Source organism: Sorex fumeus, unplaced genomic scaffold, assembly GCF_029834395.1.
Source record: "Sorex fumeus unplaced genomic scaffold, SorFum_2.1 ptg000231l, whole genome shotgun sequence".
Taxonomy (NCBI): Eukaryota; Metazoa; Chordata; class Mammalia; order Eulipotyphla; family Soricidae; genus Sorex; species Sorex fumeus.
In genome coordinates this window covers 577,808-595,396 of record NW_026606288.1, presented here as the reverse complement: position 1 = coordinate 595,396, position 17,589 = coordinate 577,808, and the positions used below count along the sequence as shown (strand labels likewise).

Below are 17,589 nucleotides of genomic sequence, written 5' to 3'. Positions count from 1 at the left end.
CACACATACACACACACACACACACACACACACACACACACACACACACAGAACCTCCCCCCTTCCAGAGGCTCCCCGGACCCTCCTCCACTCTGTACCTCCGCTCTCCTCTCCTCGGCCCGCTTTGCGCCCTGGGTTCTGGTCCCGCCAAGGGAGCGGCGGCGAGCTGGCTGGGGAAGGATTGTCCTCGGGCGTGTTCGGGTTGGGGGGAAGGAGGGACGGGTGGGCTCGGTAGGGGGTGGGGAAAGATCTGGAGCTGGAAGGGTCTAAGGTTTGGAGGAGGAGTTTACACATTAGACCCAATCCGCCAGAGGAAAAGGGGCAAGAAAAGGTCCCGGAGACGCGTAAAGAGAATCCCCAATCCAAAGAAAAGCCCAAGATCCATAGTCGTTTCTGCGAGAAAAAGAACAAATCCGACAGGCGACCGCCAGGAACATAGAAAATGGAATGAAAAGTTGAATATTTCGTTGTTGTTCTTATTTCCCCCCCCCCCCCCCATCTTGGCTCGCTCTATAAAGAAAATCAAAGGGGGGGGGCGGGTGGTGGAGACTGCAGAAGACTACTGATCTGGAACGTTCCGTGGGTTTTGTCTTATTTAATTTATTATTATTATTATTATTATTTTACCAAGGGGCTAAGAAGGAATGAGTCCAAGTCCCCGCCACAGCCCCGCTCCAGACCCAACTGGGAGAGTCGCAGGGCTGCGGGGGCGCAGGCCTGCGCGGGGGCGGACCGTGCGGCGCGCAAGGGGTTAAGGCGCTGAGCGCGGAGCCATCTGGCCGGGTTGGCTGGTTATAACCGCGCAGATTATGTTCACGGGACTCAGAGTTGAAGGCTCCACTCCCAGCCCAGCAGCTCCGCGCACGGCGCAGTGACTTTCTCCCCTGGCCTTTCTCCTTCTCCATTTTAGCCCCCGGCTGGGTGTCGCGGTGGTGGCGGCGGCGGCGGCGGCGGGGTGGGGTGGAGGGGGGCCACTTTGAATGACCGAGCTCGCGTGCACCTTTCTCTTCATGTCGACGTCCCTGGAATCGCTCACACGGATGCCATGGTTACTTCGGCCACGGTAAGGGGAGGCGAGCACGTTGGGTGGGCAGATTTCAGGGGCGCAGGAGGAGGAGGAGGAGGAGGAGGCGCGGGCAGCGCGGGTGGACGGACTTTGCCGGGAACGAGTGCCCAGAGCGCCCCCCAAACTCCGCACCCTGCCCCCCACCCGCCTTTGCGCCGCGCTCTCATTCACTTTCCCCCCCCACCCCCCCCCCCCACCCCAACGGCTGGTGCTTTCGCCGAAGTTTGCGCCGGGCTCAGGCCAGGCCGGGTGCGCGATCACAACACCCCCTGCACACGCGCCCGCGCACACATGCACACACACACACACGCGCGCGCGCGCACACACACACACACGCACACACACACACACACACACACACACACACACACACACACTCGCTTGCATCCACACGTTCCTCCCCACCTCCTTGCTCTTGTCCCTCGACTGCCCCAGAAGCCTCCCAGGATCTGGGAAAGTGATCAGGTTTAAGAGACCTGGATTGGAAATGGGGGGCGGGGGGGGGGCGGAGGCGAGGGGAAATGGGGACGACGGAAGGGCAGGAGGAAAAGGGATTCTGCAGAGCCGCCACCCTTCCCCCCACGCCACCCCTCTCTCTACACACCCGTCCGGGCTGCTCGTCGGGAGTAAGCTCCCCGCGCATCCTGTAACAAAAGCGGCTGGCGGACAGACCTCGGGCGGTGGAGAGGCCGGGGTACGCCTGGGCTTCCAGACACCGCTCCCTGCGCCCCGTTCCCCGTTCTCCCCGCGCCTCTTTCGGGCCTGTCCCGGGCACGGGCTGCTGGGGGAGGGGACTCAGAGCCTAGGTTCTATCTGGACTGTGGTTTCCCAGTTTGGAAAGTCTTGTTGGTGGGTGGGGGGCGCGCAGGAGGGAGGGGGGTCTGTCTCCTCGCCAGAACCTGCCAGCGTACCTGCTTTGCAATCCCCCAGCCACTGCTGGAAGCTTATTTATTTTATTTTTAATTCCTTGCCAACCACCCCGCACCCGGTCTGGCTCCACCAGGCCAGCGCCCACTCCCGTGGCCGTCCCACCCGAGGTCTCTGCCGCAGATGGGGGAGCACCGCGCGCTGGGCGCGCATCTGGAAGCCCACCGGAGGAGCTGCGGGGGCACCCGCGCGCGCGCGCGTGCGCGCGCGAGCCGTCCCCAGGGAATTCCTCGCGGGTTCCTTGGAGCCAGCTCTAGGAATTTGAGGCGGAGGTGTGGGAAGGCGGGGGCACCCCGAGGACTCGTAGACTTTCGATCAGAGAGAAAAGTTCCACGAGGGACTCACTTGCGCCACTGCCCCGGGACTGTCCTCAAAACTACTCAAGAACTACGGGACGCTTGGGAGTTAAAGGTTCGAGAAAGGAGGGGGCTGAATGGGGGAGGGGACTCTGCGTGTAGTTTTGGGGTGCGCGGGGCGGAGAGGCGCTGCTGCTGTGAGAAGAAGGGGCTGCCTGCCTCATCTGTACTTCAGATGCCCCAACCAACCGAGTTCCCAGCTCCAAAAGGGGTGGGGGCTGCCGCTGACTCTTCGGATTTGCGATGGGGTGAGGGGCGCAGGAGATCCAGGTGGAGCAACCCAGGAACCAGACTCCACATCTGGATGTTCCGGCTTCGGGTTGTAGGTTCCAAATCTGCAGGCAGCTTCCGGGACCAGAGCGCTGGACGCAGAGCTAAGAGCTCGGATCCCCACGCGCTGTGTGGACTTACTAAGATGTGTGCAAAGCAGGGGCGACATCAAAGAAGGGTGGGGGGGCACTCCCCCAGAATTAAAATCTGATGTTTGTGGTTTAACCAAGGACAGAATGTGCTGGGGGTTGGGGAGTGGGCTTTTAAAAAAAATTCGAGGGCTACCCTCCCTTAGCCAGCAAAAAAAAAAAAAAAAAAAAAAAAAAGAGCAAAAGAGAAACACGTCAATCCTTTACCCTAAATGTCAAGCTGGGAGAAATACAGGGAACTTTGAGCTCCCTTCCTTTTTCATCACACACAGCGACTCTCCAACACACTCAATCCCCACCCCCACCCCCGACCCCACCCCCCAATTCCTTTCTGACACGTTGTACAAAGAAAACTGAGAGGTAGAACTCAGAGGATAAAATTCTCTGTGCCACAGGCTGCCTTGGGGGCTCAAACCTGAGTAGAAGGAGAGGAAGCCCGCTCAGAAAAACAGGGTGAGAGGACCCAAGAAACTCCTTGGGGAGAGGGTGGAGACAGGATGGCAGCTGGATGTGGAGGACTTGGCTCCTCCTGGGACCCAGGGTCTGTCCCGCCTGTGGAGTGAGATCCTGCCCCTTTCCCTTTTGGTCAGGGAAGGATAGGGAGGCTTGAGAAAAATGCACCCCAAGACGTGCATGGGGTGGTCAGAGAGAGAGAGAGAGAGAGAGAGAGAGAGAGAGAGAGAGTGTGTGTGTGTGTGTGTGTGGTGGTGATGGAGGGGCGGATTTCTGCATCTGTGTTTCGGGGGAACCTAGGTGTAGCTATTAAGAAATCAGCGCCAGCCAGGGATCAGACCAGTGTCGGGAGTCAGAGAGGCAGGAGGAGAGAGAGGGGCTGTGTGTTCAAGACAGATGGCTCCTGCATGCCTGCACAGACACCAGGAGGGGGTGGGGCGTAGGAGGGCGGTGGGGGCGGAGGAGTAAAAGGTGTAGTGTGGAGGGTTGCAGCCTTGAGATTATCAACAGGGTGTGGGGCGTGTGTACGCATGTGTGCGTGTGCATGGGGGGGAGCGCGGGGGTATCTCTGCTGAGCAGAGTGTGAACTTTATGAGCATGAGCTGGGAAATTGGACTGGAGTGGCATTGGGGTCTGCAGGGATTAGAGAAGCATTTGCAGAGAAGGATGCTGGGTTCCTCTTCCCTACCACCCCAGAGAGGAGGGAATTGGAGAAGGTTTCAGAATGAGGGATGGATATTGAAGGGGGAAAAGTCCTTGGGTATTGGCACTGGATGGGGATCAGGGAGGGTACAGGCATAGAGGAGTGAGTGGGGGGATAGGGTTTGGGTGTTAAGTGCATCTTGTATTCTGTCCTATAAAAGACATGGTAGTAGGGAGGTGCATTATAAAAAGTTTCTTATTTGATGGAGGAATTCGCTGCCATCGATTCCTATTGATGATCAGCTAAGATGTCTGGAATGCCTGCTGTATGTTCAGACCATGGCTGGCTGGGGAACTGGTCATGGTGGCATAGGGCCCTGACAGTAGTCCTTCCTTCCCTGCTCAGCTCACACTGCCACAGATTTTGCCAGGAGAAATGACTAGCTCTCCAGGCTAGTTGAGGTTTCTTTGAGGACTATAATTCAGTTTCTAGAGATGTGTATGACACTGGGGGGCCAAAGGGGGAGCTGACTTGAAATATATCTGTGGTTTTGTAAAGAGGGGCATAAAGATAGGGAATGATGTAGAGGGTTGTGTGTTGGGAAGAAGCCGAAGGTGTTACTGTTCACAGAGGGAGTCTGAGTGTGGATCTGGGGATGTGTGTTGTGTGTGCTATAATTCAGACCCAACTGCAGGTCTATCTGGGGACTGAGCTTAACTGATTGTGTTCTGTGTCACCTCACTAGATGAATGGAGGAGGGTGGAGAACAGCCAGGGAAGATGCTGGTTGGAAGCCTTCATTATTGATGTCTTCTAAGCTCTCAGTATAAAGCATGCTCTGTATATACATATGTGTGCATGTGGGTGTGTGGGTGTGTGGGTGTGCATGCATGCACACACACACGCACCCATAAACTGGAGAAAGTCAGCAGGGAGGGTGGAAGTGAGTGTTTACTGGCTCTTGTGAAGGCTGGCTCTTTATTTTTTTGCAGGAACTCCATGTCTTGATGCTCAAATGTGCATCTTAAATAGAAAAGATATAGGGTGGGGGAGAGAGGTGGTATCCACTGGGTTGATATTGTGAGAGAGATTCCGTGAGGTGACCTGACCCAGGAGGGAAGCAGGGTGCTCTTGGTGGTAGGGAGGTACATTAATTGGGTTAGGATTGTTTCGGGCATTTTGTTCAACTGGAGGAATTTTTTTTTAATCTATGAAATTGTAACTGTGCTAGTTGGAAGTTCTCCTTTATTTTCTGGGCTTTGCATTTCTGAGTGTGGTGCAGTGGCCTGGAAGAGTTTAATCCTGCCAGGGAATATTTTGATTCTATTTTCCATTTTGGAACAGCATGGTTTGAGAAAGTTCTCTAACCTTGCTCGTCTTCCGAATCTTTTTCTGTCAAATGGCAGTTCCTGTAAGAACCCCGCAAGGAGGAAAGTTCACTCTGCTTTTCCCCAACATTCGATGTGTTCAGGGATATGAAATTATGCTTGTAAATACAACCTCATGGCCTGCAGGCATCTGGACCTCTGTAAAGATGGGTGCAGGGGTTAAGTCACTTACCTTGCATGCAACTGACCCAGTTTCAACCCCTGAACTTTATGGTCCTTAGAGCACAGAGCTGAGAGTGTCCCTGAGCTCTGTGGCATGTCCCAACCCCTCACAAAATGATGGAACTTATGTCAATTCCCCTGAATAGTGGCAAATTAGTAAAAATAATCTTGTTTTGGGGGCCACAGCAATAGTAGAGCAGGTAATGCATGGCCGACCTGGGTTTGATCCCGGCACCACATCTGGTCTCCTAAGCCTGCCAGGAGTGACTCCTGAGTGCAAGCCAATAGTTAGCCCTGAGCACCATTGGATGTGGCCCAAAACACAAATAATAATGTAGTAATAATTATAGCAACAATAATAATAACCTTGATATCCACAGTTCGTTTACTTCTCCCCCACTGAGCAAATAGAACTTTTTGTTATGACCTCAGTTTATTTTTCCCTAAAATGGAACTAGCCAAATGTGTTATAGTTGATGGAAATCTATATCCATAGATTTTGTGAGCTGTTCAGAATAAAGGAGGTCCCAAGCATCAATGTTATTCATGATCCGAGGCAGATATTTTCTTACTCTCTAACATTAACTCTGTGGAACACAAGGCCAGAGAAGACACCTTTTTCCTGGACATCTCTGTCTCCCCCATCTAAAACAAAGAGGAGCAAAGTCTAGCCACACTGAGTTGTCAGACACACGTTCTGGGTGTGTGTGCCTGGCCTTGGGGGTTGTGAAATGCTTTATATCCGGTGCAGCAGGTTGCTCTTGCTCTTTCTCCTGAGACCCAAATGGAGACAGAGTGGGACATGGAAACCCACGGAGGCCTCCGACTCTTTCCAGAAGTCAGCGCACGCTGACAACTCCTGGCTCAGAGTCAGACTCCCATCCTTGAGTTCAGTGGCCAGGCCATAAATAGTCAGGAGCTAAGCTATTTCCATGAGGCACTAAACCAATTCTCTTGCTTTTCTTGGCGAGATTGGGCCAATTAAGTTGATTGGAAGAGGTCACTGCTGATGGGTCTCACATTCCCCAGACGGGACAGGCCGGCAGAGTTTAATTACATAACATTTCCCATCTCTGCAGTTTCTCTCCCAGATGGATCGGATGCTCAGCCCTCGCCTCTTCCCCTCCATTCAGGATGCTTAATTGAGCAGGCAGCTTCTGCGGCAGCCTTCCCCAGACCCTTCCCGGAGCCATTCCGACACTCCCACCCCCACTGGAGGGGAGCGTAAATCCACGTGTTGGCTGAAGTCAGAGGGGAGTCAGGCTGACATAGAAGATCTGTAAAACCCACCACCCCATAGCAGGACCTCACCAGCTGCTGTTTTACTCTTTAATGAGGCAGGCAATTTCTGGCTGGTTGGGGATGTTGAACTAATGACCCTTGCTAGGGTATTAGATTGAGTTTTATTTAAAATGGAGTTGGTTGGAGAAACACCAGCTCCTTTCCTGGAGAGGATCTGAAGCTTCCTCCTCCTCCTCCTCTCAAACTCTTCCCCGCCTCCCTGCCCTTACCCCGTGTGTTACTGATGTAGTGAGTCTGTGGATGCACATGGTGCATGAACAAGACTGCAAGGAGCAAAAAAGCACAAGTGTGTGTGTGTGTGTGTGTGTGTGTGTGTGTGTGTGTGTGTGTGTAGTGGGGAAGGGGACATGAGCCCAGAAGTGAGTCTGTATGGCAGGAACTTTTCATACCACTTTGATGATGGATGGTAGGACACCTGCTTTGTCTTCAATACGATGGCATAGCTCTTTGATGGAGAGCTAGTTGTTGCATGGACTTCTTTCAGGTCATTCATATTAGTGGATGGAGGACATGTGAATTTTAAGGATGTAGGAAGCCAACCAGAGCCCGCTCGGGCAAATTGATGAACAATCGATGAACAGGAGGACAGTGCTACAGTGACAGGAGGCCAACGTGATGGCACCTCACTCTTGCCTGGAAAGGTTTCTATTAAGTCAAGGCTAGAAAAAGAGTATTTCAGAGGATTTACTTTAGAACCTGTGAAAAGCACATGCAGATGATCCAAGATCCTTAAAATATACATATTTTTTGTTCTTGTTTATGTTCCGTAATCAAGCATTCTACTACAAAATCCAATGAACTTCGTGTACATGGGCCTTGGTATGGGCAGAATGTATTGTCATTTAACACTATCATGCATGCAAGGGCCCTTCTCTTTATTGTTAGTTGGGAAGCCCCAGGAACTGACTCTGGCTCTGGGTATCCTCACTGTACAAACTTTTGAGTGTAACTTTACTATGGTTTAGGAGGAGTGAAATTTGGTATGGTCTGTTGTAATTGCTCACTTTTCAGTAGCACCTCCAGCGAATGCATTTGTGGAGCTACCAGATTTGTTTTGGCTGGAGTGATAGCACAGTGGGTAGGGTGTTTGCCTTGCATGCAGCCGACCTGGCTTCAATTCCTCTGCCCTCTCGAGCAAATAGATGAACAATGGGAAGATGATGCTACAGTGCTACCAGTTTTTTAAATGGATTTGTGCAGGGAGGAACTTTTGAAAGAATTAAGGTTCTTGCTCATTTAAAGTCAGAGATGTAAGGGTAAACAATCTTTATGATGTCCGAAGCTTCCAAGCCAAGATTATCTCAAGCACCCCCGAACCTTCTCACTTGGAAATGTGGGGAACTAAGTTTAAGACTGAGCTCTATCAATAATTACCTGTTTTTGTGTGATTTTGGATATCCTCTTGACCTTCATTTATGCATATGTAAATGAAAGGTTTGATCAGAAGATCTCTGAATCCCATTCCTACTGGACCATCTAGGTTTTTACGTTAGCCCTATCCGTCTCCTCAGTCAATGCTTTTATGCCTCATTTGAAGTGCATCTTGGCACACCCTAAATAAGCTCCCGTTTTTATCTTTGGGGAATGTCTGAGTCAAAGGCAGAGAGGCATGCAAAGAATTTGCCATAGTATAATGTTTTGTTTGGGCCACGAATTCTCTGTTAGTTGGCTTAGCTTATCCGGGTGTGTGCAGAACTGAAAGGAGTTAGATTTGGCTTTCTGGTCCACCTGATACTATGCATACAGCTTCCATGTGAGTCCTTTCAGTGTCAGTGTTTCTGATTAAGATAAGTACCCATCTTTAAAATGATGGATGATGATGATGATAGTTAATATTTGAGTACTTGCTGGGTGTCAGGCCTTATTACCAATACCACATGGCATTATCTCAATGCCCAAAACAATCTCATTTGCAGATGGGGAGAGGGAGGTTACTTGAGGTTAAGGACTATACTCACAGCTACACAACTGAATGTTCGTGTGCTTGACTTTCCATTCTGGGGCCCGTGGCCATTGCCATTTCTCCAGCTGCCCGTCAGATTCTTTCTTCTGCCTTCTGTGATGTCATCCAGATGAGGAATCATTGGACAGCCTTCTACCACCCCACTGCCTGCTCCCTGCTCTGCTGGAAAGTTCCTTTTCATGTGCAAGACAAATGTTGAGGCTTCCTAACCACCTGCTGGCAAGCATGTGTCAGATCTGTCTTAGCTCCCTCCGGCCAGCCCTCCCCCTTAGGTTCCCATTCTGTTGACAAGGGAAATCGGCCCTTCCAGAATGGGGGTATTGATTTAAGCCACAATTGCCTCCTTGTAAACTCTATACGATTGGAACTGGACATCTGGTTTTGATCCACACACCCAGAAGAGGTGGTAGGTCCCCACATTCTTGAGTCCTGCCATAAGGATTACACAGAATCAAAGTGAAAGAGAATCTGAAGGGAGAGCACAAACGTAGACCATGACTTTCCTTGAGGGTCCAAGGAACTCTCTCACCCTAGACAGGGGCCAAAGTGATGGTGGATTTCTTGCTGTAAGGTTGGAGGCTGGGTTCCCTAGACCCTGGCTGATCAAGGCAGAGTGGCTGGAGAATCCTCCAGTGCCAGCCCTAGTCTGCTGCAGTCTCAAAAGTAGGGCCAGAGAGATAGTAAAGGAGGTAAGGCAATTGCCTTGCATGCACCTGTGTTGGTCTTGACCCTGGTTTGAATTTCAGGCACTGCATATGCCCCCGTAAGGTCACCAGGACTCACCCCTGAGCACAGAGCCCAAAAAAGCCCCTGAGCACTTCTGGGTATGCCAAAAACAAAGAAACAAAAAAAAATTATAAACAAGAAGTAGAAATCCCAGAGGGCTCTTGTTTTTATTTCTCCCCGCACATATCTCTGAGATAATGAATGAGAACGATTTTGTTATGTTGCTCAAAGGGTCCCTCTCAGAGAGCAAGCTACCGAAAGTATTGTGCCTGTACGGCAGAGCCTGGCAAGCTCCCCGTGGCGTATTCGATATGCCAAAAACAGTAACAACAAATCTCACAATGGAGACATTACTGGTACCTGCTTGAGCAAATCGGTGAACAAGGGGAGGACAGTGCTACAGTGCTGCTACTCAAAGGGCTGTGAAATGTGACCCACAATGCTGGTTACTAATTAATGCCTATGTGCTTCTCAGTGTTCAGAATATATGTTGGCTTTGTTCGAAACAACCCCTCACAGCCGATTTTTCTTCTTTGAAAGAGATGATGGTGCTGTTATTTTTGTTTTTTCTTTGCTTTTAACTGATAGCTCATTCCTTGTACTTGACAGTCCTGCTCCCTCTGTTTCTAGGTCTAAGCCCCCAATATTTAAAAATATCCTCCCTGGCTGGCTCCAAATTATCCCCAAGGGAATATATTTCACGTTCTCAGTCTGGGATTATTTTCATCCTGGGTCTTGCTGACCTGCCCTCGAGTTCATAGGGCGTAGCTTCTGGTTCCATTGGGTTCAAGAGGAAATGCAGATCTGGAAGGTACCTGATTGCCAGCCAGTGCATCTTATGACTGGGAACGAACCATCTCTTCTGACCCCCAGCTCTCTATTTCAAACAGCCAGTTAAGCCCTTCTCACAGAGGGCTCGACCTAGCTGTATGACTTCGAACAAATCACTTACCCTCTCTGGATTTCAGTTTCCTCATCCAGAAAAGGACTTGAACCTCACCACCAGGTAAAAGGGGCCATGCCAGTTAGTTGGGGCAGTTCATACTTTCCTCCATATTTTTGTGATTCCCTAAGCCTCACTCTGGGCCCTGTCTGGGATTTCCAGGTGTCCCTGCGATTGACCGTGACTTCCATACAGAAATGTGAGGGGAGTGGAGGAGGCAATTAGCCTTGTGATGCCTGACAAAGTATGGGACATATGAACGAGTACATGTTTACAAAGTGCCAAAGAAATCAACTTGCCAGATTTGTGACAGAGTTAGGATAAAAAGTAGGAGGTGGGGGTGAGAGGTTTATGTGGGATAAGATTGTCTGTGGTAGCTGAATTCAATCAGCAACCAAAGGAAAACCTTATATCCACAGAGATGAGATAAGACTACCCTGCCTCCCGCATCCGGTTTTTAATTGATCCAGATATCAGACTCCACCCCTAACTTTACCAGAAACTACCTGTGCAATTTTGGGCACTGGTCATACCATATTCGATTTCATTCTTCTCATCTCTTAAATAAATGATTTGAAGGCTATGGGCTTAGATTATTCCTAAAATGATTTTTGCTCATCACATTTGGAAGAAAATCTGGGGCAAGTCCATCAATAAGGAAAATACAGGGAAATGTACAATACAGGAAAATGTCTTCATATTGTAAAAGCAATATGAGTGGCAAAAATGTACTTCTGTTCATGAACTTGAATTGGCTTTGAGGAATATGTTCTGTGAATATGATGGGTTTAGAAGTTCCCTGTTCCATCTTCACTATAAATACCAGAACCTTTCTTCACATGTTTCCTTAACCGTTTCTGGAATGCTCCCTATATTCCCCTCATGCCACCCTCCACAGAAGTCTGGGGCTCTCTTCCAGTCTTCCTAGGCAATATTACTTAACAACCTAAATATTCTTTGTATTCTCACTAGAATAGGAGCTCTGGGAAGAAAGGATCTGGTCTTTTCATCCTTTTTTCTCCCAACACCTTGAACAACGTCTGCCACACAAATGTGTTGGGTAAATGAATGAAGGATGAGGCTTCCATGGGAGTCACTTTTTCCAACTTTCAGAACTGTGGTAGATCTTACCAGGGGACCAATTGACTCTCCTGTTGACTTGTTCCAAAACTGGAACAAGATCATGCTGCTCCAGGTTCACTCACTCGGAATGTGCTGCTTCTTTCTGCAGAGATCCTTTGCTTTCACGGCTTCACCTGCCTTATTCTTCTACTCGTCTGACTCTCAGTCATAGCAATTGGCTGTTACTGCCCATGAATGAGAACTATACAATTCTAGATGCTTGGAAAACTCATGTTTAAAGATTATTCACTCAGAGAAACCTCTAGGTGACTGTCAGGGATCAGGCCTTGTACTTGATGCTGGTGAACGTGCAGAGATATTGCCATGGGTCTGACGTGGAGGGTCTGAGGCCACGGAGAAGGAAACCAATGGGTGGTATCTTTGTGTTTCAGGGAGACACGATGACAGCATGGACCATCAAGTGCAGCATTTTTGTGAGTGTGTGTGTGTGTGTGTGTTTCAACAATGATGGTCATTGCACTGTGTCAGGAGCAGGTGAAATGGTTCATGAACTGTCTTTTCTTCTGTGGAACAGTTACCATCTTCTGGTCTTGGATTTCCCTGATGCCAGACACATGGCTGCTCAAGTCCATTGTGATGGATCCCCTTAGTTTTTCTAGGGGAGCCCCCGGGGATGGGCCATCAGTGCTGTGCAGGTGTTGGGGCATGAAGAAGGAGGCAGGGGTGTATTTTTCAGGGGTGTATTTCTCAGAAGTCCTTCTGCTCCTGGCTGCATACGCAGGAGGCAAGGAAAGGAGTGCCAGACACTCATGCTGCTCTTCCCTGCACCGAGGATTGTCCTTTGACCGTTTCTGACACAGGGACAGACTGCCATCTACTGTCCACTTCTGTCCTCTGAGTCCTTCCTGCGCAGAATGTGTACCTGTGGGGCTTTCTCTGCCTCCCACATCCGGTTTTTAATTGATCCAGATACCAGGAGGAGAATTAGAACATCAGGTCCTTATTTAGTCATTTCTTTGGAATTTGGGGGGGGGGGGCTTCAGAAACACAGCACATCTGTGAGATGTTTTTCTTAGCCTGTTCACACAAGTGTTATTTTAAGACAACCTGCTCCCTGTTGGCCTGAAGGTTCTTCTACCCTCCTTACCAGGTAGGATGGGAATCTTGGCAAGCCTTGCAGTGTAGTTGTTGTGGTAGAGTTGCAAAGAATTAAGCCGTAGGAAGAGGGCTATCAATATAGAAAGTGGTCGATGAATGTTTGGAAGGGCTTCCCAAGGGCTTTGGAAGTTGGAAGACTGGAGGAGTCCTCATAGACTAGACTGATTCAGAAACATCAACTCTGGGCAGCGAGACCTCAGGTTATTTCCAGCCATCGCAGGTTTAAGTGGTCACCTCACAGGACAGCTGGAAAATGCTGTGAATGGGGATCCGAGATCTAGAATGGCCCCATCGACTACTACCCTATGACTCAGACTGTAGTCAGTCTAAAGACCCTCCTGTCCCTGACTCTATCCTAAGACAGGCAGGGAGATGACTCCTCAGTCCCAGCGTGGGAAGGAGCTCTGTGTCACAAGTTGAGATAGGATAACCAACCCACTTGGACCCTATGCAGGGAAGGTTACATCAAGGTATAGGCCTGACATCACCCTAGTCACATGGGGGGATGAGTACCCTACTGCCAAGAAATTCCTTCTTCATTTTTTTTCTTTTTGGGTCACACCCAGCAATGCACAGGGGCTACTCCTGGCTCTTCACTCAGGAATTACTCCTGGCAGTGCTCAGGGGACCAGCTCGGTCACCTGCAAGGCAAACGCTTATTCACATCACTCCAGTCCCTGGCAGAGGGTTTGAATCACAGGAGCTTGCCCCCAAAGCTTCTTTTTATCCTTGCAATGTCACAGCTCAAGTCTAAGAACTCCTCAGGGTTAGGAGTTTTTCAGCCATTGCTCTTATTGAGGCTTGGTTTGGTTTTTGAAGTGTCTGAGACACTGCATGTCTGGGATGAAAAATGGGGAGAAGAGTGGTTTTCAGGACTCATTCTAACTTTCTCTTTTTCTCCTTCTCTCAGCACTTAAATTATCGCCAAGGGAATATCTAATGTGGGCTTATTTCATACCCTTAATTTTGGGTATATGTATCTGCATGAGGAGAGAGATGAGAGAGAGAGAGAGAGAATGAGAGAGCAAGAGGAGAAAGAGAAAAAGTAGGGGCAAGGAGAGAGAGAGAGAGAAGAAAGAGAAAAAGAGGAAAAGGAAGGTCAGGGAGAAAGAGAGAGGAAATCTTTTTTTTTATTATATATATTTTTAAATTTTTTTTATTAGTGAAAAACCATGAGGAATTTTGCTCCATGAATGAAAGGCCAGCCACAGGCTCTAGGTGAAAAGGAAGCTCAGATAGAGAAGAGAGTACCAAATGAAGGGTGTTGTGAGGGCCCTCCCAGGGTGGGAGAAGCATGCTAAAAGTAGTCGATAGACCAAACATGATTGCCACTCAAAGCCTCTCTTGCAAAACACAGTACCCAAAAGAAGAGAGAGAGAATAAGGGGGAATACCCTGCCACAGAGGCAGGATGGGACGGGGGGGGGGGGGATGAGGGTGGGGGAGAGAGGAAATCTTTGACTGTGGTTATATTAGCAAGTTTAGGAAATCAAGTTGAAGTTGGGTTGGGTTGGGTTACAAGAGACCTCAGCTTGTTACTCTAAACCTTTGAAATTTCCTTTTACATTTGGCTCTTAGTTGAATTGATCAATATCTCCTTCCTCTCCTGATCCCATGTTTACATCTCCTCTAGGGGCAACTGTCTATAGTTACCTACTATCTATGCATAGTAAGGTACCCACTTTTTAAGGGAGTTTCCTTCACAGACAGTCAAGAAAGGAGCCATTAAAGACAAAAAAGTTGGAGAGGGATGCTTGGTGTTTATTGTGAGTTTTCTTGTGGCAATATTATGACTGTGGCTATTTTCCAAAGAGAGAGAAAACAGAGGTTGGGATAGAAATACACCCTAGACCAACCAGGGTGGAGGGAGATAATCCATTTCTAGCAATAGCCACAGAGCCAATCAACTTTCAGAAAATATCTGAATAATTTTCTATTGTGATTTGCAGTCATGGGTAAAAATTGGGGTAGGTAAGAAAGATCAGAGTTCCAGGTAAGGAAATAGGATGAAGAGGGTCTTCAAGTTGAGAAAACAAAATAATGGGTTAAGAGAATTGTGAGGCATCTAAGGAGGGTGATTCCAGAGAGCAGTGTGGGAGGATGTATTTGGGAAGGTGAAGAGTAGAATGGAACCAGCAATGGCCAGGTGGGGCCAGGCAAGACCAGGGATGGGCCTGAGGCTGGTCCTACAGGACCACTTTGGCCAAAGTACAGATGAGAACACCCGTTGAATGGTCCTCTGTGAAAGAATGACTTCCAGTTACACTGATGGAAGAGTGAATACATTTGCAAACAAATGAATGAGTTAGGGTTGGGGAGTAGGGAGTTAAGCCAGATCTGATCTGTGGATTCTGACCAGTATTGAGTCTCGTGGATAATCCCAGCCTGGGCAGATGGCTGCAGTGTATTGATTAGAGTGACTCTGGCCAGGGGGATCCAGGGCTAGAATTATAACTGATAATGCCATGACCTGTCTTGCTCCTGAGCCATTTGCTTTCCATGGGCTACCCCTGGAATGTAGACAGAGGCTGAGGTTTCTGAAGCATCTGATAGGTCCAGATTCTTGAACATCACTACCAACAGATGATGTGTGTGTGTGTGTGTGTGTGTGTGTGTGTGTGTGTGTGTGTGTGTTTCAGAGTCTCTTGACAGGGACCAAATTCTCCAGAACTTCTTTTGCCTCTAGTGAATCAATGGAGTTAGCTGCAGGACTATATTGTTTAACAAAAAGGAGAGCATGTGTCATGTTTGATAGTGTCCCAGACTGTTGGCATGCGGTCCTGCCACTTGAGACGGAGTTCCCAAGGACTCTCCTTGGGAAAAGCCCAAGAGAGTCAAAAAGAAGTTCACGTAATGTCTTTCGGGTCTTCGCTCAATCATCTCTGCCATGTTCTCACTATTTTTATCTCAGCTGGTACTTTAGATTTTTTCACTTGGACCAACTCCAGTTGCAAGTTTTGGACGGGGGCAGAAACATCTATAATTTTCAATTATAGATGATTCCAGCCAAGGTTGAGAACCATCCATCTACTAGCAGAATTAACCCACTTGGCCCCATCCCTCCTTCTCTGGCACTTTGAAGGACACCATTTGTCCCCATTCTCCCTTTTAGCATCCTCAAAGAAACCTCTGTTATTATTTTTTATTGGTTTTGGGGCTACAACCAGCAGTGTTCAGGGCTTACTCCTCACTCTGCACTCAGACTTGTTCTTGACAGGACTCAGGGGACCATTTGGGGTGTAGGGGATCAAACCTTGGTTGGCCATATGCAAGGCAAGAGCCCTACCCGTTGTACTTTTGTCCCTCCTCTTTTATTTAAGGATGCTCAGCTAATTTAGACTGAGTTCTACTATTTCTTCTCCACTCCATAGTTGCCCTAATGAGACACTAGAAACCGGAGAGAGAGATCCAAGGAGTTCAGCAGATTCTGAAGTGAACCATTAACCCACATTTAGTGGAGGGGGTGTTGAGGATGATTGGAAGGAACAAAGGAGAAAAGGGAACATAAACCAGTATTTAGGGGACATTAGATCCATGCACATACTCTGATACATGTCATGCATTTCTTCTTTCAGCAACCCTCAGAGGCAGGTATTATATCAGACTGGATTACAGTTTTCATAAGATGTTCAGAGGGTGACTTTTGTGTATTCTCTGAACAATGCAATTGCCTACAGTAGTGCTCCGCTTGGTGTGATGCTGACTTAGGTTTGTTGAAATCTGGCACTGATGAGATTAGGGCTCCCTCTCATCCTCCTGGTTTCTGTGGAATCCATCCCAGCATGAGTCTTGGGAGGGTGTTTGTAAAAGGTCCTGCCTGAGCCATACTTTCATGGACTGGCTTCCATATGGCGGAAGTGGTGTACCATTTTCCTTTTAGGAGGTCTGAGGTTTGCAGGAAAGCTGAGTTGTGGAGGCCAGAGAAAGAAGCTAAAAATCAAGATCTGCCAAAAAGGATTTAGGTCTGAAAAAGTTAAATCTCCAACCATATATTTTTGAATTGTAAACTATACTGTATGGAATCATAGCAATGCTTGAGTTTTTCTCTATGAAAAGATCCTAATCTTGTGTATTATACTGCCAGTATGTGGGGACTGGAAGTCTAGTACCCATGGCTGTGTGTGCACTTCAGATGTATTTGGAATTTGGGACTCTGCAGTTCTGAGTGGCCTGAATGTAGTGTAGGGAATCTAAAGTGGGTCAACACAGAACAGATAAGAGGTTGAGGAAGGTTATGTGGGCAGTAGGGTGGGGACAGGTATGGTTCTGCACAGGGAACTGTGTCCCAGACAGAGACAGTTTCTGCAAAGAGTAGAGGAACCATAACACTCCCAGGCTTGCTCTCTACATCGAATGGAACTGAAGTCCATTCTGGGAGATGAATAGCTACTTCCATATACCTGCAACCCCAACTCACACAATCATTCATTTCAGCAATATTCTGTTTTTTTGTTTGTTTGTTTTTCAGTCAAGGAACAGTGTTTCAGGGGGAAGAAAGCTGAGCAGAAACATTGATTTCTGGGTGTGAGGTGACGTTTTGTTCTCCAAAGTCTAAAGCATCAGGGACCAGGAACCATATAGAAAGTTGAGGAACATTAGAACCTCTGGTTGGAAGAGGAGTTGAGAGTGGTGTGCAGTAATTTTCAAATGGGATGGTACACAAGAGTTTAAAGAGAAAATATTTCTTGGAACAAGAGAAAGAAAACCATATTACACGCAGCAGGAGAGATAGCACAGCAGGTAGAATAATTCCCGTGCACAGAGCAAACTCAGGTTTGATCCCCACTACTCCGTATGGGCTCCTGAACATCATCAGGAGTAATCCTTGAATACAGAGCTGGGAGTAATCCCTAAGCACTGCTAGGTGTGATTCCCCCTCCCCCCAATTTTTAAATATTAAACCTCGTTACAGATAATTCTGCTATGATATAACATCCACGCAAAAGCGCAGGTTCTACTTTGTCAGTCACTAATAGTTGTAAACTCTTAGAGCCGTTTTTCC

The 17,589-nt window shown here is 48.4% G+C and overlaps 1 protein-coding gene across 1 annotated transcript in view; it reads left to right on the top strand.

Annotated features, from left to right (window-relative positions):
* Positions 1-955: 955 nt before the first annotated feature.
* Positions 956-17,589, top strand: part of NTF3 (neurotrophin 3) — a 74,243-nt gene continuing 57,609 nt past the window's right edge. Inside the window, exon 1 of the mRNA XM_056108655.1 lies at positions 956-1,063. Coding sequence (XP_055964630.1) covers positions 1,046-1,063 — 18 coding nt within the window. The 5' untranslated portion in view covers positions 956-1,045. The remainder of the gene's footprint in view (positions 1,064-17,589) is intronic.